We start from the raw sequence: 24,540 nt of genomic DNA on the forward strand, positions 1-24,540 counted from the left end.
AGTTCATTACTTTCATATTGCCTTTCCTATTAAAATCCCCACTATTTTAGATGTTTTTCTTCCTCTTGTAGAGGGGTAGCTCTACAAAACCCCAAGCTAACATGAAGTAACAGCAAGGGATTGCAGGCTCCTGTCTCAGTACTTGATTTTATCATAATAGAGCTCAAAGGTCTAAGATGAGGGGCTTTCAGGTGCAACATATTTCAAACCCACAGGGCAAGAGCTCCTGTGCCAAAGAACCCTCTGACCTTTATAAGATAAACAACTTGAACCCAATAAGTTATATAATGCAAAACAGGTTAGAAATACACTTAAAAACTGCTTTAAGTTTTCCAGTGAGAGGATTTCTGTGCTTAATTCAAGGAGCAAAAATTCAAGAAAAAACCAAAATATAAACAAACCACAACAAAGCCAGAAACATAGCACTTCCACAGCATACTTGAAAGGAAAATAAATTTACTGATATTATTTACAGGAATTACCATTTTGAAGCCTTTTCTTTAAAGCATTACTATATTATACAAATAGAAACACTTGTAACATATCCTGATTCTAAAAGCTGCCACTTATCTCTGAGAAAGCAGAGGGGAACCTGAGAAGTTACATATTTTGAACATGAAAAGGAAGATGAGATCATTCAACTTTATCAAATCTTCAGTAGCCTCCAGTACAATGGGTTTCAAAAATTACCCCAAGCCCCAAAACCAAAAACTATCCTCAGTACTGCATTTTTCCACAAGAGGACACTAAAATAATAAGAAAAACAGTTGTGCAGAAATGTACAGCTACCAAATAGCGTCGTTCATTAGCCAAGTAGAATGTTTTTCACTTACAAACTATTTTGCAGTGAAGTAGACATCAACTACTTTCCCTCTAAGTGTGCGTTTTAGTAATTCTAGTGATTTGGTTTTCAGTGTGTTTCAAGTGGCACAAAAAGCCAGCTACAGTTCAGCTTGTTGTGGACAAAAATCAACAATTAAGCAACGCCACAGAAGCAGCCTTGCACTCCGCTTGAAAACGAGCTATTAACCTTGGATTTACAGCGAGCACACGCTGAACTTCATCGCATGACTTCAAGGAACAACTTCTGGGCACCAGCAAGGGCTCACATGCCAGCGGGACCGGGCTGTGCTTACGCGTCCACTCCAGCCTGGCACCAACGCTGGAAAGGAGCGAGTCACGCTGAAACAGCCTGCGGTGTCCCTGCAGCCCGGGGCTCCGGGAAGGGCCGCTGGGGGAGCGCTGCGAGGGGACGGAGCCCGTGTGGCGGGGCCCGGCTGCTAACGAGCGCCGAGCCCCGCTCCTTAAACACCCCCGGCTGGCCCAGCTCCGAGCCCCCGCTGCCTGAACGCTCCCGGCCGGGCCGGCTCCGAGCCCCGCTCCGAGCCGTGTGCTAACGAGCCCGGAGCCGCAGCTGGGGCAGCGACCCGGGCGCGCTCCCTCCCCGCTCGCCTCCTAATGCTCCATTTGCGCGGTCTCAAGTTAGCTTAGAGAACACCTCTGAGATCATCCAGTCCACCCCACGACCGAACACCACCGAGCCACGTGCAGTCTGTCCCTAAATACGTCCGCAGACGGCGCCCATTCCATTTATTGACTCCCTGCTCCCCCGCAGGCCCGGGCGCCCTATGCCGTTCCCCAGGGCAGGATAACGTGACGGGGCAGGCGCGGCGGCCCGGCGCCACGGATTAACCCGTGCGCGGGGCAGCTCTGGCCTGGCCGCACACGGAGGTTCCGCGTTGCGGCCCCGACACCGCCCCTCGCGTTCGGTGAACACCGCGCGGCCCGGCCGGGCCAGGCAGCGGCAGCAGGACCCGGGCCCGGGCCTGCTGCGGCCGGGCCGAAGGCGATGAGCGCGGCGGAACGCAGCGAGCCCGGGGCGGGGCGGCTCTCGCGAGAACCGCGCCGGCGGCCATTTTGCCATGGATTGGCGGCGGGGCGGGGCCGCGGCGCTGCCCGCGGGAGCGGAGGAGGTGGAAGAGGAGGAAGAGGAGGAGGTGGAAGAGGAAGAAGAAGAGGAGGAGGAGGAGGAGAAGAAGAAGGAGGAGAAGGGGGAGGGGGAGGATGAGCCGCGGGCGTCCCCCCGCCTCCCGCTGCTGCTGACGACGGCGCTCGGTTCAGCCTGCTGCGGGCTCCGCGCCGCGCCACCGGCCATGGTGCCCAGCGAGGAGAACCAGCTCGTCCCCAAAGAGGTGAGGCGGGAGATGGAGGCGGGAGGGCCGAGGCAGGACCGAGGAGGGAGTGGAGGAGGCCCAGCCCGGGCCGGCCTGGCTCGGCTCCGCTCCCTCCCTGCGCGGCCCGGCGGGCGCGGGCCCGTCTTTGTGCGGGCCCGGGGTGATGGTGGTGCGCGGGTAAAGGGGCTGGCCAGGGGAGGAGGAGGAGGAGGCTGGGGCTGAGCCCGGGCTGCGCAGGGCCCCGGGCGGCCCGAGGGCTGCACCTGTCCGTGTCGAGGCATGCGGGGAGCCCGGCCTGCGCGGCGGCGGGGCCGGGCCGGGCCGCTCCGGTGTCACGGGGCTGGAAGGCAGCGCGGCCGCTCCTGCCGGCCAGCGGGGCTGCGGCTGAGGGCCCCGCGCCCAGGGGCAGAGCGGGGAGCCGGCCCTGGCCGCCAGGCGGGTCTCTGCCGAGGGGCCGGGGCCGGGTGCGAGGCGGCTCCGCGCTCCTGGAGCGGGGCAGAACGGGCGGCAGTGCCCGCGGTGTGTGCCGGAGGGAACGAGTTGAGCAGCGGCTTGTTTCCTTTATTCTGGGCCCCTCATCTCTCCCCTGCTGTAGGGAGAAGGGGAAAGGCTTGGTTTTGGCCATAGGCTAGAGATAAGAGCTCGAGTGAAAGAGGAAGGCGAAGCCGCTGTCCTGCAGCGATAGGCGAATGACACGTGTCAACTTGGGGCGATACCGTGCAGAGGAAGGAGTTCGGGTGATGGCATGAAATGTTTGGAAACAGCTACTGGTAAAGTAGTATCAGCAGAAACTTTGTTTGCTGAGCAGGTACACATTTTGCCAATTTTTCTGACAGTTTTGCAGTTCTGATAAATTACTCAAACCTTTCCCATTGCTTTTTCGTTAAATGTCGGTGTTACGTTTACCTGTTCTGTTGTGTGTTCTTACAGGAAGCTTTGTCAGGCAAGGGCTTCGTTTTTGTGGAGCTTAGCAAAATGAGGTGCTGATCCTTAAATGGTATTCTTGAATAGATCTGGGAAGCAAATAACAGCGCTGAATATTGGAAACAATTTTTTGTGCGAGCAGTTGTGCATGTAAACACAAGATATATGTAGGAAAAAGGTAACTTTACCTTGTCTCCTTTCTTAAAATACTAAGGTTTAAAGGACTACGTTTTGTCTTTTTACAGGAAAGTGAGATCTCCAGAAACTTTAAAAAAAGAGATGGAGTGTAGTAGCTAATATACTTAAATATTAGCTTTTAACAAAAATCTTCAAAAATATAAAACCAGGGTCAGAAGTCAGAGTAGCTGATATATTTAAAGATTTCATTTTAAAACCAAATAAATACATAATGGATAGTGGCAGGAGAAACATTGTGGCAGTAGCTGTAGTTAAGTGGCATAGACAAGATATTAATAAAAGCAGCTAGCCAAGGCTGTGTCTTTAGTTATATGTATTAATAGTATCCCCCTTGGCTTTAGAGTTGTATTCAGAATATACTTATGATTCAGATGTGTATTTTTAACTGACTCATTGGAGGAGGCTTTTAAATGCACTTTTATCTGTAGGGGGGGGAAGTATGGGGAAAGGAAGATGAATATATATGATTATAGATATGGGTATCTTAAACAATCTATAAACTTTGTACATTGATAATGCTAGCGGGAGGAGTTGCTTTTTCTCAGCAAGTTTCGCCAAGTTCTTTGTTGTGTCTCTATGCATTTTCAAGGTAAATGAAACTGAACAGAATATTGATGAAATCAAATTGAGAAAGAAAACAGATTAACTATTTGTGTTAAGCCCATCTGGTTATATCTATATATATGTTGAAACAGAAGTTTGTCTTCAACTTTTCCAGTGTTTTTCAGTATTCTCATTTTTTTTTAGTGACAGGGAGTTTTAACAAATGCTACACTGCAGCATTTCCATTAAGTTCTTCTGAGATTCATTAATAGTCCCATTGCAGAGAACACTGAGTTACGGGGAAACAGAATTCTCCAAATCTCTTGAGTTCTCAACAGCCTGCTCCTAAATATTCCTATTATGCCCCTAGGAGCAGTTGGAGGCAAAGCAGATCGTTTGGCGTTTCAGCTGTGCCCTCCAGGGATGGATAAAGGACCACAATCCATGGTTTTGTCCCTTCCTGGTGGGCTGGGTGGTATCACTTGTACAGCTCTGTGTCTGGTGCTGCTTTAGAGATTTCAGCTGGGCTCTGAACCAGCATCTGCTAAAGATGAGCACGCAGCCAGATTTTCCTTGGCATTCCAGTGTGAAAGAAGGAGAAGAAATGTAATGATGTTTGCTTTAGGCCGGTTTAAGGAATGACTAATCATCCAAAGCAGTGGATGGGAAAAGAATTTTGGTTCTTGTCTACAAGTTAGTGATGCCTTCGTAGATAAGTGGTAGGAGGTGTCTCTAACACTACCAGTCTGTGTGGTGGAGTGGAAGGATGGGTATTAAATTAATGATGAGTCTTCAATTAGTGTTTTTATCCATATTTTTATATATTAACAGGAGCTCAGGTTACTGTTTGTAAAGTAGAATTGCTAGGATTTTTTTCATTAGGTTTTGTAAGGAGTAGTACTGTTTTTATGGATACAAAGGTTCATCTTTCATTATTCTCTTATGAAAAGTTTTCTTTTGGATATTGAATAGCTTCAGCTGCATATCTGAAGTCCAAGTAATCAGGGCCTTGTTATTTTCTCTGCTTGTAGCTTTGGGACAAAGTTCTTTTTCCTTTGGAAGAGATGTATTAAAGCAGTTTCTAATAAACCAGTGTTGGGATTTCATTTTGCATGAAGGTTTTTGCCTGGGCTATGCTGGTACTTAGTAAGTTCATTCTTGCATCCCTACTGCAGCCTAATGCTTTCCCAGCTGTTCCTGTAATAGTGTGACCAGTAATTCCTTATGGTGGGGGCAGTGAGAATCCCTGTTCACTGCATCTGGGGTTCAGTGTAAACTGGTCTCTGTTCCTTTTCCTTCCTTCCTTTTCCTAATCCTCAATTACTTTGCTTTCTTCATCTAAAAGATGGAAAGATTCATTTTTATATCCTTTTATATCCAATAAACAGAAGTCACTGAGTAAAACACTGTTCATTGCTGCACCCTGGTAGCAAAATTTGAGCATATTCTATAAAAATTGCTGTATTAATAGGTGTGGATTTTTACCCAGTAACTGTGGGAAGGGAGGGTGAATAGTATGAGTAAGATAAATATGGAAATAAGAAAATGATGCTATCAGAAGGGAAAAACTATGGCTCTCAGTGTTTCTTACAGGAAAAGTTGACTTGAAACTTATTTTGGGAAAATCCATCTCAAATAGAAAATAATAAAATATTCTTATATACACAGTTGGTGAAAAAGATGCCTATGTGTGTTTACTGGTAAAATAAGTGAACTTTACAAAGACTTATCTTGAAAATCAAGATGTATGAGAACTTAGTGAGTATTGGTCAAAATATGAGAAGTGTGTTCTGCTATGAGGTTTTTGAAGTGTTTGTGCTGCTGGTTAAATAAAATGCTGTGCAGATGCTTTTTCAACATGTTCCATCATGAACTATCTAAAGTACACCTCTCAGAATATATATATAAAAGAATATACTCGCTGCCATTAAGTTGAGTAAGGTGTTGTGAGTTCTCTCTCAGCTCACTAATGTGAGTCTTTTCATCCCTACACTAACGAATCCATTTTAATCTTCTGCACTGAACAAATCAAATGTGTCTCTTGATGGATATCATTCTGACTTCCTCATTAGAAGAGCAGGAATCTGATTAAGATATTTTACAATTCTCTTTAGTAAAGCCATGCTGTTCTTTTCAATGCTGATGATATCCTTGTTTTTTCATTTATCAAAAGATTCTAGAAGTTGTTACAGCTTGCATAATTTATCAGTTTTTCCTGCTTTCCTTCTTGTGTGCTCCATTAGAAAACATAAAGGAATGATTGTGACAGCTAGAGAAACTGAGTAATTCATTGACTGAGAAGGTATTTTGGAAATCAAGTGTAGGAAACGAACAGAAAATCCACATGGAAGTCCATCAAATAATTTGTTCCTTGCAAACAGACACTTGCTGAATGATGTTCATGTAGTTACTGAGTTTGGTGAATAAAGCTTGGCATAGAATTCAAGACCTTTCCCTGCTTTTTTCCAGCTATTGGGCTTCCCAGTTAGCGTTTACTTTCCCTTGCTGTCATTGGGGTATATAATCTGCAGCATAGAAAGATGATCAGGATAATGAAGTATCAGCACCTCTAGATCATCTGATGAAATGTTTTTGCCTAAGAGGTACCAACTGCCTGATGGGCAGCACTTGGTACTGGAGCCTCAGACTGTAAATGCTGCTAACAGAAGTTACTACTCAGGAGAATAATCTGACAACTAAATAACTAAATAATTCTTCTTTTTCCTGCAGTGATACATTTTGAACACCATCACAAACAATAAATGCCATTTTATGTCATTACTGTTTTGTGTGTCGCTGGTGATTAAAATTTCGGAATCAAAAGCTTCAGTAGTAAAAGTATAAACCTTAATATTCTTTTTGGTGCCATTTCCTGGTCTTTTTAAAACCTGTGGATATAATCAATGTAGCCTTGTATTATAGTTTTAAAATGTTAGTTGCACAAACACACACATACTGATTAAAATTATTATTGTGCTTCCTCATTTTCTGATAGAATGTAGTGTTATCAATATAACATTAGAACTTGTGGTGATTTAATGAAATAAACCAGTACCTTGAATTTATGCTTTCAATTACATGTTTCATTCTCAGAATTAAATGGGAGTAGGGGCAGGGTTTTGTTCTAAACCTTCCCCCCCAGTACATTACAGCTGGTACTGTAATGCACTATATTATGTACAAATGTTCATAAATGTTCATATGTTCATAAATGTTCACAGCTTCACTCTTTTTGTTATGTTTGAAAATATGTTGGGTTTTATCTAAGAAAATAAAGGTGAAAGTTATGTCTGTAGAAAATGGAGTGATTGAGTTACATGTACATATTCAGCCTTTTTATTCAGTTTGAAAAAGTTTTTAATTTCTTTGTGAACATTTAAAGCTGCTATTTTAAACTTTGCCCTTTAATATTTAATGTGGTGTACCTTTGGGTGGGCTGCCATTTAGCATTTTGTTATTTTTCTTGTCTTGAATGAAATATTCATAAAACAATGCTACTAGTTAGTAAAGAAATGATAATGGTGAATTCTAGTAAGTCACAGAATTTTTTTGTGGAGCTCTGATAAAATAACAATGAACTTGACCACAGTTTTAGGCACTGTGAAATGCTGGGATTTTTATTTTCTTTGGTTTTTGCAATGCTTGGCATGTAGTCAGCTTGCACTGAGCAAATGCTCTTGCACAGCATTGGCAGATGAAATAATTTCTAAAAAGGATGTCGTGCATGTTCTAAAAATACTAAGGGGTGAAATTGGTACAGATCATTTGATTCAGTGTAATTGTTGAGATTGTGATCACAAGGATACTTTAGGTGCTTCTGAAAAATGGCAACAGATTATTTTTAGATTGGCATTTCTGTGAATAGCTTAGAGCTGGGTATCGTGCTGCAGTTCAGGTGTAGCTTCTCAATAAGCACATGTGGTGAAAGCTGCCTCAGTAACACGAGCAAGTGTGCCTGAATTCCTGAGGATTGGTGAATACTCTGGTTTTGGAGCTTCATGACAAATAAGTTTGATATAGTGTGAGAGTTTTCCCAGTAAATAATGTCTGAACAGGTAAATAGCATTTTCTGAAGAAGTTTGGCAGCATACTACAGGAGCTAAAGAATGGAAGGCAGCCATACTCACTGATTTGTGTAGGTATTGGGTGGAGATCAGTAATGGTGAAGGAAAAGAGAAAACAACAGATACAGAAACTCTTACGTGGTACCTCTTGTTTTGTAAGTAAAATGCTTTCATCAGTTTATATATGGAAAAATTGTCTTGGTCCTTTCTCACATACACATTGTCATTCCTGTTCCTTCTGTGGAACAGGAGTTCTGTGTTCTCCCTGGAGCCCTTGGTGGCAGTGGCAGCAGGCAGAGTTTATGCCCAGGTGCTTCCATTCTGAGCTGGACCCTTCGTTCTGTGCAGAATTCCCAGAGAGCTGCACAAAGCATGCCTGCTAACACACCTCGCTGTTCAGTTTCTCTCTTTCCTTCCCCAACAGCAGCTGGACAGTTTAAAATTAGAGAGTTGTTAAAGAATTAAAAACTATGCCTCTAGTCATGTTTTAATATCTGAACTGTACAGGATTTATATTTTTAGCATACATGTCTGTTGGTGATTTTGTAGGGAAGTAAACCTTCATTTCAAAATTCTCCATTAAGAGAAAACTCTTCAGAGTACTGGTTTTGCTCAGACTCTTAATTTGTTTTTATGCTAATGTTGTATTTGTAATTCAATCCAGCAGAAAGTTCTTCAGAATAAGAGCAGCAAAGGAAAATGTTTCCATAGAAATCATACTTGAAGAAATGAAGGGCAAGTTCATCCACTACTTCTGCGACTCTCAGTAGGGGACAAATGTTGCAAGTATCAAGTAATATATAAAAGTGTAGTAAGTTTCTTGTGGTGTTCTCATATCCCCATTTTTAGCTTTTATGGGTTTTGTTTTTTAAGGAAAACCAAGGAGCATGCTGCTTAGGAAGATGGAGAGAAGTTACAAGCAAAGGAAGCTGTATAGAGATGAGGCTGTTTCAGATCTGAGTGTAAAGGTTATACTGTAATAAATGTAGAGAGTCTGGCAGATAGATTGTGAATGTAGAGAACTTCATTGATATTTAATTATCACAATTTTTTAAGTGTGGTTACAAAACCCTTTGCAAGTTCAACAGCTTAGGGTCAGAGGAAAGAAAATAGGATCAGCTGAAATTAAAACCTTTAAAAGTAAGAGAGTGAAATACAATGTCCAGTGGTTAAGAGATAGCTATAGATATTTAAACTACTCTTTGTTATGCCTGAAGAAAACTTTGTTCTTGTGTGATCTGCAGGTATGACCAGGAAATACTTGCACACTTTTGTTATTGACAGCTGCTTAGTTTGACTTTTTTTAAGGGAAGGAATTAATCTTGAATCACTTTAATTTACTGTATTTAAAAGACCATGAGCAGATAAATGTAAGAAGACTGGTTCTTCAGATATCCTTAGTAAGACGTATTTAAAGTCTTACTTTAAATACGAAAAATACCTTCTGTAAAACTGAAAAGTGGCTATTTTGGTCTGTAGTTCAGCTCTCCTCAGACACATGTCCCCTTACACTGTATCTTTTTCTATAGTCTTTGGAACAACCTCCAGGCTTATACTTATTTCTGGCCCCATCCCAACTTTTTTTGTCATTTGTATTCTTTTGTTAGTGTTTTTTACAAATGACCCGGTAATACACAGCAGTAGGAGCAAACTCTCAAAGGGAAACATTAGTCTCATAACACACTCTTTATTTCTGAGGCATAGGGTTATTTTTGGACATGTTTGGAAAGTTGGAAATAGTAGACTTTGAAGTGTATATGTATTACACAAATAATTAGTCCCTGTGCATTTTCCAAGAGTGACAGTTGACAGCTGGCACGCAGCTGATTCAGTGAGGTGGCATTTCCAATTCTTTTTAACTAAAATTTTGTTACTAAGGAAGCCTTTCTGAGAAGGTGCCAATAATAATCTACACAAGACAGAGAAGAGAGTAAAATACACATCCCATTTTCCAAAGGGAACAAGATGACAGAGGTTCTGTTACAGAACTGATTTTTTATTTCCTCCCTTCCTTTTTGGGTCATGCCCCATAGGGAGAGCATTTGTAGGGTTCGCTTAGCATGGGTGTCAGTGTGGCCCACCTTCCCTCTGGGATCTGGCCAGGGCCATGGGTGTCAGTGTGGCCCACCTTCCCTCTGGGATCTGGCCAGGGCCATGGGTGTCAGTGTGGCCCACCTTCCCTCTGGGATCTGGCCAGGGCCATGGGTGTCAGTGTGGCCCACCTTCCCTCTGGGATCTGGCCAGGGCCATGGGTGTCAGTGTGGCCCACCTTCCCTCTGGGATCTGGCCAGGGCCATGGGTGTCAGTGTGGCCCACCTTCCCTCTGGGATCTGCAGCAGTTACCTGTAGCCACAGCAGCTGGCAAACACAGCAAGTGTGGCATGCAGGCGGGAGCAATGGCCTTGCCACAGCAGTGACACTGTTAGCTCTTCTAGGCCTTTCCAAAGAGAAGGGGGAGTTATTCTTCTTGTCCAATAATTAGGAAAATGGTCAGAGTCAGGATATATGTTCTTGAATTTTGATGTATTTTAGGCTTGTTGTGAAGCAATTTTTTTCCTTACTTGTAAAGAGACAGAAGACCTCTGTTTCATTTCACTAGCTTCAAAATTTTGTTGGATTCTGCCTGAAGTCTCCCCAGGTACAATGAAGAATTCAAAGGTGTGGATAAAGTATGTTATTGAGGTACTCACAAACCTGATACTTTAAAATCAGTCAGATTCAAGATTCAATGATTGTGTCTAAAGGTTGTTTGTGGGACTCCTTAAAATCAGAGGGTTTTGGGAAAGCTGCAAATGGCAGGCCTCAGAGATAGCAGAGCTACTATTAGACCTAAGAAGTAGCCATAAGGTTTATCAGCAGAAAAGTTCTATAAGATGTAGAAAGTAAGAACAAATAGAACAATGTGTATTGTTCTGTGTGTTAACTCTTGGCTAGAATAACTCCCTAAGCTACAAAAAAGTATATTTAACAAGATACTAAAAAGTTCTAGGCTTAATAATAGAAGTCTATACATTGTATTTTAAAGCTTACAAATGAGTATTGTATTCAAAATAAATAAACATTGTTTTAACCAAAAATATGTGTACTTATAGTAATTAAATTGAACTACTGTCAATACACTTTTACTTTGTGGGATTGGTCAAAAAACTTTTAAGGTGACTTATAACATTGAGTTCTTCGTCTGCTACCGGGGACATGAGCTGCTGGCATCTTCCCATTGTCATAACCATGTAATGAGACTGATGCTGAAAAATAAACAACCCAAGACATGTTCCTCAGCAATCCCATCCTATTCATGATTTATACGTAGAATCCCAACCAACAATAGTTATGCAGATTTTTTTTTTGTTTCAGGAAATGTTCCAACACACAGTGTATCAAGTTAACAGCTCAAAATTTCTCTGTTTAGGACCTCCTGGGATCTGTGTTTTAAAAACTGTATTCAGTTTGCCGCAAGTGTGCTGTAAAATATGTCTTTTTAAGTATTTTTGTTTAGGCATTTGTAACAGGATTCTAAGTGCACTGTTCTCTCATTAACTCCAATTGGGCTGTTGCAAAGCATCTGCATTGAGTAACACCTCAGTGCTCTGACAGGATTAGTTTAGTAACCTGTACTTCAAGAAGGTGCTTCTTTCCTCTAAAATACAGCCAGATGTGAGTCCGAGACTGCCTGCTCAATGCTTCCTTCATTATGAGGACCTTTATCACCCTGTGTTCACCTCCCAGGGGACGGACCCTTTCTACCTGGCTGTACCAGGGAAGTTGGCCTCTAAAAAGAGCTTCCTTGGGCTTGGAAAAAAACATGGAGCATGAGTAGCACTGCTGGGGATAGAAGGCACTCTTGGGTTCTAAGGACTCTCTGGAGTCCATGGTTCAAAAGCACAGGGTAGAAAGAGGGGAAATGGTGGGAATGGGTGGAAATGGTACCCCAGTGCTCACTGACTGTTCTCCCCTTATTTGCTGTCTATTGGAAAGATCTTTGATCTTTCTTTTGGTGTGCAGCTCCAGAGGCACATGGCAGCAGGAATGGGACATGCAGCAAGTCACACTTGCTCATATGTATTGGTATCACTTAATTTTATCCAGAATTTTGCTTCAGTAAGTAATAAGTGATTCCCATGTTTGACACAGTATCATCAAGAAGAAATTCTTCGATCAGGATCATAAAAGCTCAAACATTTTGTATTTACCTCATAGCTGATAAGATTTTCAGATTATATTTATCTTTGATCATTTTTTGCAGGAAGCAGTGCTGTCAACATGTATCCAGTATGGCATTTAATGGATTGGACCTCTTGAAATAGGTGGAAAAATTCCTAAATTATGGTTGTGGGTTCTCAAGGAGCTGATTTGATAGTATTTGATCATTGCTGAGAGAGAAAGAAACATTCACACATGAGAGAGAAAGAAACAGCTAACAGTTGTTCAGCTGAACAGAAGCTTGTTTCAACTATGTGATTATACTTCAGAAGTAAAAGGTACAGATGCAGAGTACTTGTGTGTCACTGAAGGTCCCAGATTTCACTTATCCTTGTTATTGCTGGAAATGTGCATCCAGTCATTTACACAGACCTGGAATGTGCACCCCAGAGTTTGCCCAGCAGTGATGTGACTGGCAGTAGTCACTGTGCACTTCATATGGGAGTCTGAAGTTGCTGAAGCTGTATTAGGTTTGAGAATTGCTGTCTTAGGCTTAATGATCCCAGAAATTCTGTGAATATGAGCTTGATGTCTGCTGCTTGCTGCTGATCTCTTTGTCTTTCCTCGGTATTGCCGTGATTTGTGAGAATTATTTACGGGGTGTGGACATGTAGAGTCTTCTCTAGTGGTGATCCTTTCAAGTCTCAATAGGCCATTAAATTTACTTGGCAATAAAACTTCACACATCTATTGGTTCAACTCTTGACCTGGAATTTGGAAATACTGGGTAGAATCTGTATGAAGTTTGACCTTAGCTTTAGGTTTTGCTTTCAATCTCTGAAACTAATTTTATAAAAATGAAGCTGGAGTTAAAATAGTGAAATGCTGCTATAGAATTTTAATTAACTTAGTGATTCAGGGCTGAAAAATAGCAAGCCACATCTAAATGCAGTGTTAAAACCACTGCAGTTCTACATTTGAATATTGTTGTGACAGATCTAGTAACACTTATTTTTATTGTTCCTTTATTTTCAACAAATACAGAACCTATATGGTCAAAGCAAATGTCTGTCTTGCAGATGGCACTAATAGCAATGCTGCCTTTGTATATACAGAAATACAGCTTGAATTGCTTCAGTGCAACAACATACTTTATGCTCTGCAGCTTGCAAGTGCAGATCTTTCATGGAAGAAAGATGAAATGTGTTTTAGAAAGGTACATGGGATGTGAATTCTTGTGTAGTATGGCCCTCTAGAATGTCCACCCAGGTCAGACCTCTGTGTTGATTGCATGTTCCTATTGTAAAGAGTCTTTTTAAAATCTGGTCTAATAGTCAGAAATCTTCTACATGCAGGTTTATCATCATCACCTTTCTAAAAATGGAACAGTGTAAAGGGCTATAGAATGGTGTGGTTTGGGAGGGACCTTTACTATCATCTAGTTCCACCCCCCTGCCATGGGCAGGGACACCTTCCACTAGAGCTGGTCTCTCAGGGCCCCATCCAGCCTGGCTGTGAACACTTCCAGGGTTGGCCATTCCACAGCTTCCCTGGGTAAACTGTGCCAGTGCCTCGCCACCCTCATGTAAACAATTTCTTCCATATATCTAGTCTAAATTTCCCCTTTCAGTGTGAACCCATTACTCCTTGTCTTGCCACTACAGTTCCTGATGAACAATTGCTCTCTAGCTTCCTTGTATGCCCTTCAGATACTGCGGCTGTGAGGTCTTCGTGCAGCTTTCTCTTCTCCAGGCTGAACAGCCCCAGCTCTGTCAGCCTGTCTTTGTACAGGAGGTACCTGAGTCCCCTTATCAACTTCATGTCCCTGTTCTCGACTTGCTCCAACAGTTCAATGTCCTCCTTATGCTGTGGGCACCAGAAATGTCCCCAGCACTTGGGGTGGGGGCTCATGAGGGCAGAGTGGAGGAGGAGGTTCCCCTCCCCTGACCTGCTGGTCACACTCCGTTTGATGCAGCCCAGGGTACATTTGGCTTTCTGGGCTGCTGGCTGGCACTGCTGGCTCATGGTAAGTTTTTCATCAGCCATCACCCCCAAGTCCTTCTCCTCAGGGCTGCTCTCAATCACTTCTCTGCACAGCCTCTAGGTGTGTTTGGCATTGTCCCAACTCAGGTGTAGGATCTTGCACTTTGCTTTGTTGAACTTCATCAGGGTCACACAGCCCCACCTCTCAAGCTGTCAGTGTCCCTCAGGATGGCATCTTTTCCATGCAACATGTTGACAGCACCACAGAGCTTATTGTCATCAGCAGACTTGCTGAGGATGCTCTCCATCCTGTGGGATTCCCACTCTCAGTAAGATGGAGTGACTTGGGATGAAAGTGTCAGTGTTTCAATATTTTTTTTTTAAATTACAGTTAACAGTTGAAATTATTTGTTGACCAAAATTTTAGCCTGAGAAGACTTCTGTGCTAAAATAATCGTAGCATGATTTTGTGAATTATAGCCTTAATTAACAGTCTGCATTTGCCTTTTAGGTGCTTATGCAGTTGAGGGTCAGTAACTTGTTTTCCTAAGCCACTGGTGTGCTGTGTCACACTTTGGCAAAGTAGCAGCGTGGAACTTTGAGCATGGAGCTTCGAGGACATCTCTCAAGTACTGGATAGATGTGCTTGCTGCCTGAGTAGTTGCTCTTACTTCTTATGAGGAAAAGACATTAAGGTGTTTCTGCATTTGCCTGTGAATACTGTGTATGTTAATTTGAAAGCCTTAAACTGTGTAGTTAATTGCCTATTGATTTTGTGAGGTGTAATAAGTAATTGTCTTGGCGCATTCCAGAGTAACTTTTATCGGGTAATATTAAGCAACTCTATAGAAGATCTTTGGTCTCTTAATTGTACCTTAAATATGTTTGCATGCTGAGAGGAGCTTTTTTGTAAAATGTAGAATTGCACTAGTGGTTATTATAATAAAGTTTATTTGGAGTGTTTGAGTGAACACTTTAATTAAAAAGCAGAGAATGCTGCATTTGAGAGATGGACACATCCTTGTGATTTCAACAGGGCCAAGTCCCGTGTCCTGCACTTGGGTCACAACCCCATGCTTTGCTGCAGGCTTTGGGGAGACTGGGTGGAATGGAGCCCAGTGGAAAAGGACCTGGGGATGCTGATTGACAGCAGCTGAAAGTGGCCAAGGAGGCCCATGACACCCTGGCCTGTACCAGCAATAGTGTGGCCAGCAGGAGCAGGGCGGTGGCTGTCCCCCTGTACTGGGCACTGCTGAGGCCACGCCTCAGTGCTGTGTCCTGTTCTGGGCTCCCTCAGTTCCAGAAGGACATGGAGGGGCTGGAGCAGGTCCAGAGAAGGGCAATGGAGCTGGGAGGTTCTGGAGGGTAAGAGCCCTGTGAGAAGCAGTTGAGGGATCTGGGGGTGTTCAGCCTGGAGAAAAGGAGGCTCAAGGGAGACCTCACCACTCTCTAAGCTGCCAGACAGGAGGGTGGAGCCAGGTGGGGATCGGCATCTTCTCGCAGGCAAGCAGTGACAGGATGAGAGGACACGGCCTCAAGCTGCATCAGGGGATGTTCAGGTTGGACACCAGGAGGAATTTCTTCACAGAAAGAATTGTTAAGCATCGGAAAGGGCTGCCCAGGGAGGGTGGAGTCCCCATCTCTGGAGGTGTTCATGAAACAACTGGATGAGACGCTTGGTGCCATGGTCTAGTTGACATGGTAATGGTCAGTTAAAGGTTGGACTCAGTGATCTTGGAAGTCTTTTCCAACCTAGTTGGTTTTGTGATTCTGTGACTTCTGATTTTTCTTGTCAGAGAAGCTCTCAGTTATTTCTAAAAATTCTGAACATCATATAAACAGTATAATTTGTAAATCTATTTGTTTGATCTGTTATATGAAATTTGTTTAGTGAAGTAGCTCTTGAAAATCTTCTAGCAGACCTTAACTGAAAAAGCAAGAGCTGAGAACCCGGCTCTTGATATAAAAGAATATTATCAAATATATAAAAAATAATATCAAAAGGAATATTTTGATAAAAGAAGCAACCTATAGATAGTTCTGTGCAGGTGATACCTGGAGCCTGCCTCCCCTTCCACTCTCCACTGTGTGCACCAAGTCAAATAGCATACTACAAAATTAGATATGCCCCTGTGTGTGCCAGACTTAGCTTGCCTGTCTCTGGGGAGAAGGAATTCAGGCTGAAGTCAGGGTTCTTTGGAGTCCCTGGCTGGGAGGAAAATTTGAAGTCTTAATTAAGTCCTTGACACAGGGGAATGTATTTGATAGCAATATTACAAATCAGCAGTTTCAGATTTGTGAGTTTGGGACTCCATTAACCTTTGGGTCATTTTAACAAAATGTATATGGCTTTTGACTAAGAGCGGGTAAAACCAGTAGGCAGCAAAACATTTAAATTGTGTGATTTAAATCTGGAATCTCTCAAATCTAAAATTACAGACTGGTTTGTAAGGGAAACTGCTAGACACAGTCTTGTCATATTAAAACTTCCAAACTGGATCTTCAGTTCGGTACGTACAGAAAAAAGTCTTGCCTTATATGTCATCCTGCTGGGAAATTAAATGCAGTAGTCTAATTTGGGCTATTTTTGTAGGTCATTTTGGTGGGGCAAATAGGGCACGTCAGTAAAGATCGTGTCAGTGCTTTTTGTTTTGATTTGATAACCTTTACCGAGGGCACGGTTGAAGGAATTTGGAGAAGATCAGTGATGTTATGAGCATCTTCATTCTCACTTCCTGTTTTTCCTTTCTGGAGAAATACAAAGTGCACCACTTGAGATTCATAAACTGGTTAATTTGATGTTTAGTCAGAAAACAATTTTGTGCAGTTAATGTTTGCTGTTGAATTTTTGATGATACATCAGAGATACCAGGGCAGGCTTTCTTTAAGAGTGGTAGGAATAAAATCAGTAACTTCATCTCTTTACTACCTTCGGCTGCATACTTCAAAATGGGCTCATAATAATAAAACTTCCCTACAGGAAATAATTCAGGCATGAAACAACACTTTCATATGAAACTGGACAGCTTCATAATTTAGAAATACATTAATAACTGAATTACAGGGTTATATGTTAATCCTACCCATGAACCATTTGAGGTAAAATATTTACCTATGTTTGTGGCATGTTTTAAAGATAATCAAGGAAAGTGTTAGTATGAATTTATATCTTGAATTGTTATTTACATTTTCTTATCCATTCACTCTTTCTTTATGAGATGTAGTCTGTGTATTGCAACTTAACTGACATTGTCTGTAACTGCTTCTATGATAATTTAAATATTAAAATAGGCTATTCCTTCTTGAGTTATTCTGTGAATGGTGTTTCCAAACTCAGTAATGATATTTTTATAGTCTAAAACTGATTTTATATAAAATAAAAGTCAATTTACAACTTTCAGTTATTATGACTTGTTAATTTTGTTTTTATATACTGTAGGATATGTTTTGGAGTTGCAGACAGAGTATCTTTGCTGAAATGAAGAAGAAGTTTTCACAGGTAGACAGATGAAATCAGCTTTATAAAATGATAACCAAGAAACATAGTAACAGCATGATGCTGTAGCTTCTATTTATTTTAACACGAGCATGAGCTATTGACACTAAACTCTGTGCATGTTCTTGAATACAAAGATGATGTACATATTAAATTCAGTCTTAATGGTAGCTTCAATTTGAGTATGTGTTGATATGCTTTTACACTGGTGTGTGAGGCTTTGGCTCTCTCTGTCTCTGCATTAAAAAAAGGAATTCTTTTGCTCTCATAATATATCAGATTATGTAATGGTTTAAATTAATTTCAGTGTTTCTGTTGTGGATTTGGTTTGATAACAGCCTGTCAGAATAGCTGAGGGGTCTATCACTGGCCAGTCTTGCTTTTCACACTATTTCTGTAGTATAGTAGCCCCAGACAAGGTGTTGGATTGTTGTCTCCTAGTTCAGCTGGTGTGTGTGAATGTTCTTAATGAGGAGAGTTGGGCTGAGGTTATTTTTGCTTTATCTATTTACTACTAACGACTTGAAGTGGTGGCAGTGTGAATGAATGACAGCTTAATACCCTTTGCTATACTGACCCTGAGTTAAACCAGTTCAGTCTGTCAGAATTACATCTGTGAACAAGAAAGAGAGGATTTGTGTGACGTGCAACATCCAGCAACCCAACCTGAAAATCTTCTGTAATCGTCTGTAATTTGTTCCCTTAATGTTATTTCCATCCCTCAGATACTGTGTGCCTAATTATTTTCAGTAGCAATTCTAATGCAAGTCACAACTGATTCACCATCCAGAGTACCAGGGAAAGTGGGAGTGGGAGGAGTTGACTTCACAGGGAACTCCTGCAGGGAGGAGGGGAGTCAGTGTTGGTTATGTAAAGGCAGTAGCACAAGGAATTGAGTCTCCAGTGGAGAACTGCTCATAACATGATTATACACAGTAGTCCATCAAGTTACAGCATCAATACAAAACCAGTGTGGAGATAATTAAATCCAAATTAACTTCTGTTTTCTGAGATAATCCTGTATGAATAGTAGTAAATGCCTCTTAACCCCCCTGCAGTGTTCTATAGAGGAGGGCAGGCTCCCACCCAGAGCAAGCCTTTACCATTGCTGAGGCACCTGCATATAAATATGGGTTGATCTTACAAGTTTGTTGGGTTCAAAAAAGAAGACCACTGAACAAGCTTTACCTTTTTCCTAGCCACACAGTGAAAGAGAGAACTGGCTTCTTCAGCAAAAAAGGAAAAAAAAAAACCAAACACCAAAACAAAATAAACAAACAAAAAAACAACAACAAAAAGATGCTGTGCTGGGAGATTTCAAGGGAAGAGCCCAGGAGAAGTAATCACTGGTGAAATTTAATTTTAGTCTACTTAAGTACAGCCCTGTGTGTCTCTGTGGGTGCTGTACATGAAAGTGAAGATGTAATATGTCAGAATTACTTTGACTTCCAAACTCTGTTTTCTTCTTAATGTGTGGTTAATGTTTCAGGAATAGTTTGTTTGTCTTCTTGGAAAGCAGTTCATAAATGTAAAATTCTCCCATAAAGATGAAATGTATGAAGTGTTACAGGTTTGCTGCAAATAACACTTCGAATCTTTTTGAGCCTGCAGTTAATGAAGGATTCCACACAGGATATTTCAATTGATAAACCTAAAGAAATTGGACTCCAAAGTCTTAAAAGAAATCCCAGTCAAAAGCAAACTAACGTCAGTCAGATTGGGTCGAGGGTGGTTTTATTTGCCTTCCTCTAACAACTTTTTTGTGATGCTGATAGGAATAGATGCTGCAGTCAGCTAGCATTTCATTCTACCCCTTTGTGAACACTGCCAGCAGATCTTGCAATCCCCTGTAATGAAGGCATGCAGCATCAGCAGAATGGCCGTGTTTCTTTTCCGAGGGTTTGGTGATGTAAGAGCTCTCAAAAGGGGCTGTACCTCTTTGGTGGTGCTCATCTGTGTTGTGAGGCTGGTTGTGTAGAAATAAAGGGGATTCTAAAGATGTTCAGATCTTCTTTGTAGTTCTCTTTTCTCTAGAAGCTGCTTGTGATGTGGCTGAGAGTTTGAGCATGAACGTAATTATTGCCATTTGTTGTTCTTACCAACTGAGAATCGTGATAGCACCGCATGTGGGTTTTTTGCCTTTTTGGATGCTGTGGCCTTTAGCCATGGACTGAGATTTGGGCACTCTGACAATGCATTACTAATGCTTCTGTGTGTTAGAGCTCGAAGAGGCTGAGTCCCTGAAGGACTAATTCCTTTTACTTACCTGATTATTTCCTATGAGATGTGTATTTAAATATCAGTTATTCCGTCTTGTTCTACAATTTTGGATAATTAAGATAATTAATTGATTGTGCTTAGATTTTTGACTTCCTGGGTTTTCAGTGTTGGAAAAATGCTGTTTTTCTTGACTTACCTGGGTCTAGAAACTTTTATTATTGTTCCATTACCACTTTCATTAAAGATCATTATTGTTCTGATTTCAGATACATTGAAGTTTCTGTTTAAACTCTTTGCCTTGTCCAGTAGCCATTTGTCAGTGCTAATTTTCTTACTTTGTTCAGGCAGAAGAATATCTCCTGCAATTCAGACAGTGGTGGAATTAGTAGGAAGTTGGTGGCTTGATTATGAAACTTTCTGTTTAATGGTCAGCTTCCAAGATTGCTTAGAGCTTGCAAATTTTCTGGGTTGCATTCCTGAAAGTCACAAAAGGTATATTCTGCCTCAGCAGGATTCATGATTGTGTCAAAGCTGGAAGTGATGACTTGGAAGTCTGTTCCCGATTTTGAAGCAGTCTTCTATCCGCTTGCTAGCTGAAATTCTGTGTGGAACCTGAGCGGTTTCTCTGTCCCCACACCCGTACAAATTCCTTCTTGTTCTATAAAAATGGAGCTTGTTTTTACAGATTTTTTTTCAAAACTGGACGGTTCTTCATTTTCTCATACTCACTTCGGAAAATAAAGTCCAGTTTTAGGAACCTTAGATTTTAAAAGTATACTACATTTTATTGGTGAAGTCTTGTTTTGATTTTTCAGTTAAACTCCTATATGTTCCTACTTTTGCTCCTGAACTGTTGTGTGCTGTCATTCCAGGCAGAATGTGCTGCTGAGGAGCCCAGGGTGCTGTGTATAATACAGGACACCACGAATTCCAAGACGGTGAACGAGCGTGTTACCCTGAACCTGCCCGCTTCCACCCCGCTCAAACGGCTCTTTGAAGACGTGGCTGCCAAAGTGGGCTACGTGAATGGCTCTTTTGATTTGCTGTGGAGCAACGGAGACAATGTCACTGACACGGTAGGGCAGCTGAGCTTTCTGCTCCCTCTGGGTAGCAAACACTTGACAGTACAGAAAACCTTCTTCTGTGTTGCATGATGCTCATTTAATTCCTGTAATATTTTGTGCTGGGTGCACCACAGCATGCTGATGCCACTGTGTTGATTTGGCTGAATTTTGTGCTCTTTAATGATACATCTGTTTAATCATTAAGCAAAAACTAATCTGATCATTCAGATGCAATATTAGTTTTTGTTATCAGTATGTATTTTTAATAATAATACCCATGATAAATAGTCTCAATTTCCTGTAGTCTTGTTTGAGAAATGTTTTCTTCTCAGCAGCAGCATGTTGTTTAGCAAGTCCTGATGTTTCTTAGACCTATTTGAATATATTATATTTAAAAAAAAATGATATTACTCCTATGCTTTATTGTAAATCAGTGTTGATTTTAGTTAATATTATTTCTGTAGATGCACCTAGAAAACTTTCTAAGATTTGTTAAGAAATAGACATTAGTTTATTTCAGGTCATGTTTATGCCTGCTGAAAGTAATTTTTTTTTTCTTCTTTTAAAGAAAAAAAAAATGTCTGCATGCTGTAGAAGACTCTGGATAATGTGATGTTCACAAGAAACTTACAGACTGGTGTCTGACCCCTGAATAGATTAAATAACTGCATTAGACTGTAATGTTTCTTAAACTGTTCCCAAGTTATTTCATTACTGATGATGTGTGTTTTCTTTACTGGATAATTATTTATTTTCATGTGGTTTTACTGTGTCAGCAACCATAGAAAGCAATGTACTTGGATGGAATCTGTTAATTGCATATAGATCTGTTTATAAAAAGTGTTATTTCTGTTTTTTTACTCTTTTTTAGCAGACTCCAATAGATCAGAACAGTGACAAAACCATTCTTGATGCTGGTTTTGAGCCAGGGAAGAAGAACTTTCTGCATTTGACAGACAAGGATGGTGAGCAGCCTCATGTAATGCAGGTAAAATCTTCACTCAGCTACATAAGCCAGTGTTGTGGGAGAGGTGTGTATTCTTTGTAGTGCTTGTGTAAGATCAGAACATGAAATAAAACCGGGCTGAGTATTTCATCCTAAGCTTCTTTGAGAACCTTCTCAACAGACTTTGACTATATTTGCATCTGTGTTCACATTTCTCCTGAGTGGGACCAATTCCATTAGTAATGATTTGCTGTCATTCTGTTCACGCTCAGCAATATTTATGTGATGTTTGCTGCAAGCAATTTTGTAAGGTTATATAATTAATTAATCTTTGACACATTCAGAGATAAGTCTTAACAATACATATTTAATCATATATCCAATCCCTTTCCTCTTGGTGTTTGAAAGCAATGTTAGGCCTTTCTGGCAGAATTCTCAGAAATGGTAGCCCTGCATTGACAGCAGTTAGCTGCTTCCACATTTATCCTTATGGATAATATAAAAGAAGAGTTGGCAGTGTTTCTAGAAGCCACTGTTTGCCATTTCAAATACTTTAAAATTTTCTGTTTCTCAAATACATGATGCACACAGCTGCAATATACTCAAATCAAGGATTGGATAGACTAGTGATATATTAAGTTTTATTACTTAGCTCTTGTATCAGCATAATGCTGGCTTACTTAGCCTTTGTTGGGGAGTTTAATTACCTGAAAAAGGGGGGAAAAACCCATTTGTAAATAATTATGCTCAACATCAGAATTTAAGAATGGTCCTGGAAGATTAATGGAGTGAAATTTATATGTCTGGGAAAAATCTTATTAGATTATATATGTCTTATGTGTCTTAGAAAAAAATCTTATTCTGTATTGCGGTACAGAAAACTTGAGGCTTAGGAGATGCTAAATTGCCAACTTGCTTGTTGTGTACGTTGTAATAGTGTATTTGGATGTGCAGTGTTCATAAGGACCTGTCCTTCTGCCAGTGCTAAGAGCAATGTGTCAAGGGCTTGAGAATTTGGAGGGCAGAACTAAAGTTACACTGTGCATCTGCAATGTTGAAAAAATTGTGTGATGTGCCTAGGAAAATTGGTTTCTTAGCCATGAGAGAAAAGTAAATCTCATAGGTACTTCAGCAGAAATGTGCTGTCTAACTTGTGCATGTGATGGGTGTGTTTGTGTTTCCAGGAGGAGTCAGGTGCAACAGAGGATGGTGCACAGGAGAGATTTATAGGTCCCCTTCCAAGAGAAGGCTCCATTGGATGTACCCATGATTATGTCAGTCAAAGCTATTCTTATTCTTCAGTCCTAAGCAAATCAGAAACAGGTATTTTGTTCTCTCTTGTAAAGGCAATGCGAGTTTGTAATTATTTTAGCACATTTTCACATAGCAGCACCTCAGGATTTTTTTTTAAATAAATTGCAATTTATTTTAAAAATACCCACATCGCTGCTACATTTTTTTATTCATGTTTTTTTATGATACTCTCCCATCACTTTAGAAATGGAAGAACCATGTTCCATCCTTTCCTTACCTTGGACAGGGTAATTCAGACTCTCTCAGAGTCCCCCTTTGCAGTGTTGGCGTGCTGCTCATCCCTAGTTCGTAGTTGGGGTTGGATCAGCAGAGTGCCCAGCTGTGTTCACTCTCAGCTGAAGGATACCCTGTTACTGCAGGGGCTCCTGCCACATCTCTGCTTGGCCTGGGAATTCCTGCCAGGGGCTGCAGTTTTCTTTGCCTGAGGGAGGATTCCCCAGGAGACTCCTCCTGCATCCCCCATCCAGCAGGCCCCCCTGGGGAGGGGAGTGCCCAGGGTTCTGGGAGGCTGCTCGGCAGGGCAGGAGGAGACAGCAAATTACAGCTGCCAGGAGAGTAAAGGCACTGAGTGGCCACAAAACTGACATTCATCTCTTCTCTTCCTCTTCTCTTCCTCTTCTCTTCCTCTTCTCTTCCTCTTCTCTTCCTCTTCTCTTCCTCTTCTCTTCCTCTTCTCTTCCTCTTCTCTTCCTCTTCCTCTTCTCTTCCTCTTCTCTTCCTCTTCTCTTCCTCTTCTCTTCCTCTTCTCCCCTTCTCCCTTCCCTTCCCTTCCCTTCCCTTCCCTTCCCTTCCCTTCCCTTCCCTTCCCTTCCCTTCCCTTCCCTTCCCTTCCCTTCCCTTCCCTTCCCTTCCCTTCCCTTCCCTTCCCTTCCCTTCCCTTCCCTTCCCTTCCCTTCCCTTCCCTTCCCTTCCCTTCCCTTCCCTTCCCTTCCCTTCCCTTCCCTTCCCTTCCCTTCCCTTCCCTTCCCTTCCCTTCCCTTCCCTTCCCTTCCCTTCCCTTCCCTTCCCCCTGCTTAAGGCTTTTTGGCAAATAAGGAAGTTTATCTACCTTTTTTTTCATTTATTGAAACTGAAAAGGTGATTTATATAGTGTAGAGTATTAAGTAAAGCACGAATGTTCTGATTCAGTCTCTTCACAGAAAATGCCTGTGTGTGAAGTAGCTGCCTTTTCATTACTAGTATGGTACTGAGATTATTTTTTTTTCAAGACTTTTTGGAGTATAAACAGGAATTTTTAATTCCTTTATTATACAATGCTTCAGTATATGCTCCTTGCTTATCAGTTGTTGCTAATATTGCATATTTTGGACAAAATCTTAAAATTGCAGCTTAGATTAATATAAGTAAACAATTTTATTTTCAGCTAGTAAAAATGACAGTGTTTCAGTAGTTCAATTATTTTTTTTTAATTAATTTTTTAAGGTGGAAGGGTTTAGAATAGTAGTGTTGTGTTGGCACTTGGGATTTTTTTTTT

General features: G+C 41.5%; 1 protein-coding gene across 5 annotated transcripts in view; it reads left to right on the plus strand.

Moving 5' to 3' along the window:
• Nucleotides 1–1,953: 1,953 nt before the first annotated feature.
• The window catches only part of USP47 (ubiquitin specific peptidase 47), a 52,990-nt gene continuing 30,403 nt past the window's right edge, over nucleotides 1,954–24,540 (plus strand). For 3 of the 5 annotated variants that reach the window (XM_053979182.1, XM_053979184.1, XM_053979186.1), the window contains exons 1-4: nucleotides 1,954–2,192; nucleotides 20,615–20,818; nucleotides 21,678–21,794; nucleotides 22,937–23,075. In XM_053979182.1, coding sequence (XP_053835157.1) covers nucleotides 2,154–2,192; nucleotides 20,615–20,818; nucleotides 21,678–21,794; nucleotides 22,937–23,075 — 499 coding nt within the window. In that variant the 5' untranslated portion in view covers nucleotides 1,954–2,153. The remainder of the gene's footprint in view (nucleotides 2,193–20,614; nucleotides 20,819–21,677; nucleotides 21,795–22,936; nucleotides 23,076–24,540) is intronic. The other 2 variants (XM_053979183.1, XM_053979185.1) reach the window with 1 other exon arrangement.

The sequence above is a fragment of the Vidua macroura genome, chromosome 6 (genome assembly GCF_024509145.1).
Source record: "Vidua macroura isolate BioBank_ID:100142 chromosome 6, ASM2450914v1, whole genome shotgun sequence".
NCBI classification, from domain to species: Eukaryota; Metazoa; Chordata; class Aves; order Passeriformes; family Viduidae; genus Vidua; species Vidua macroura.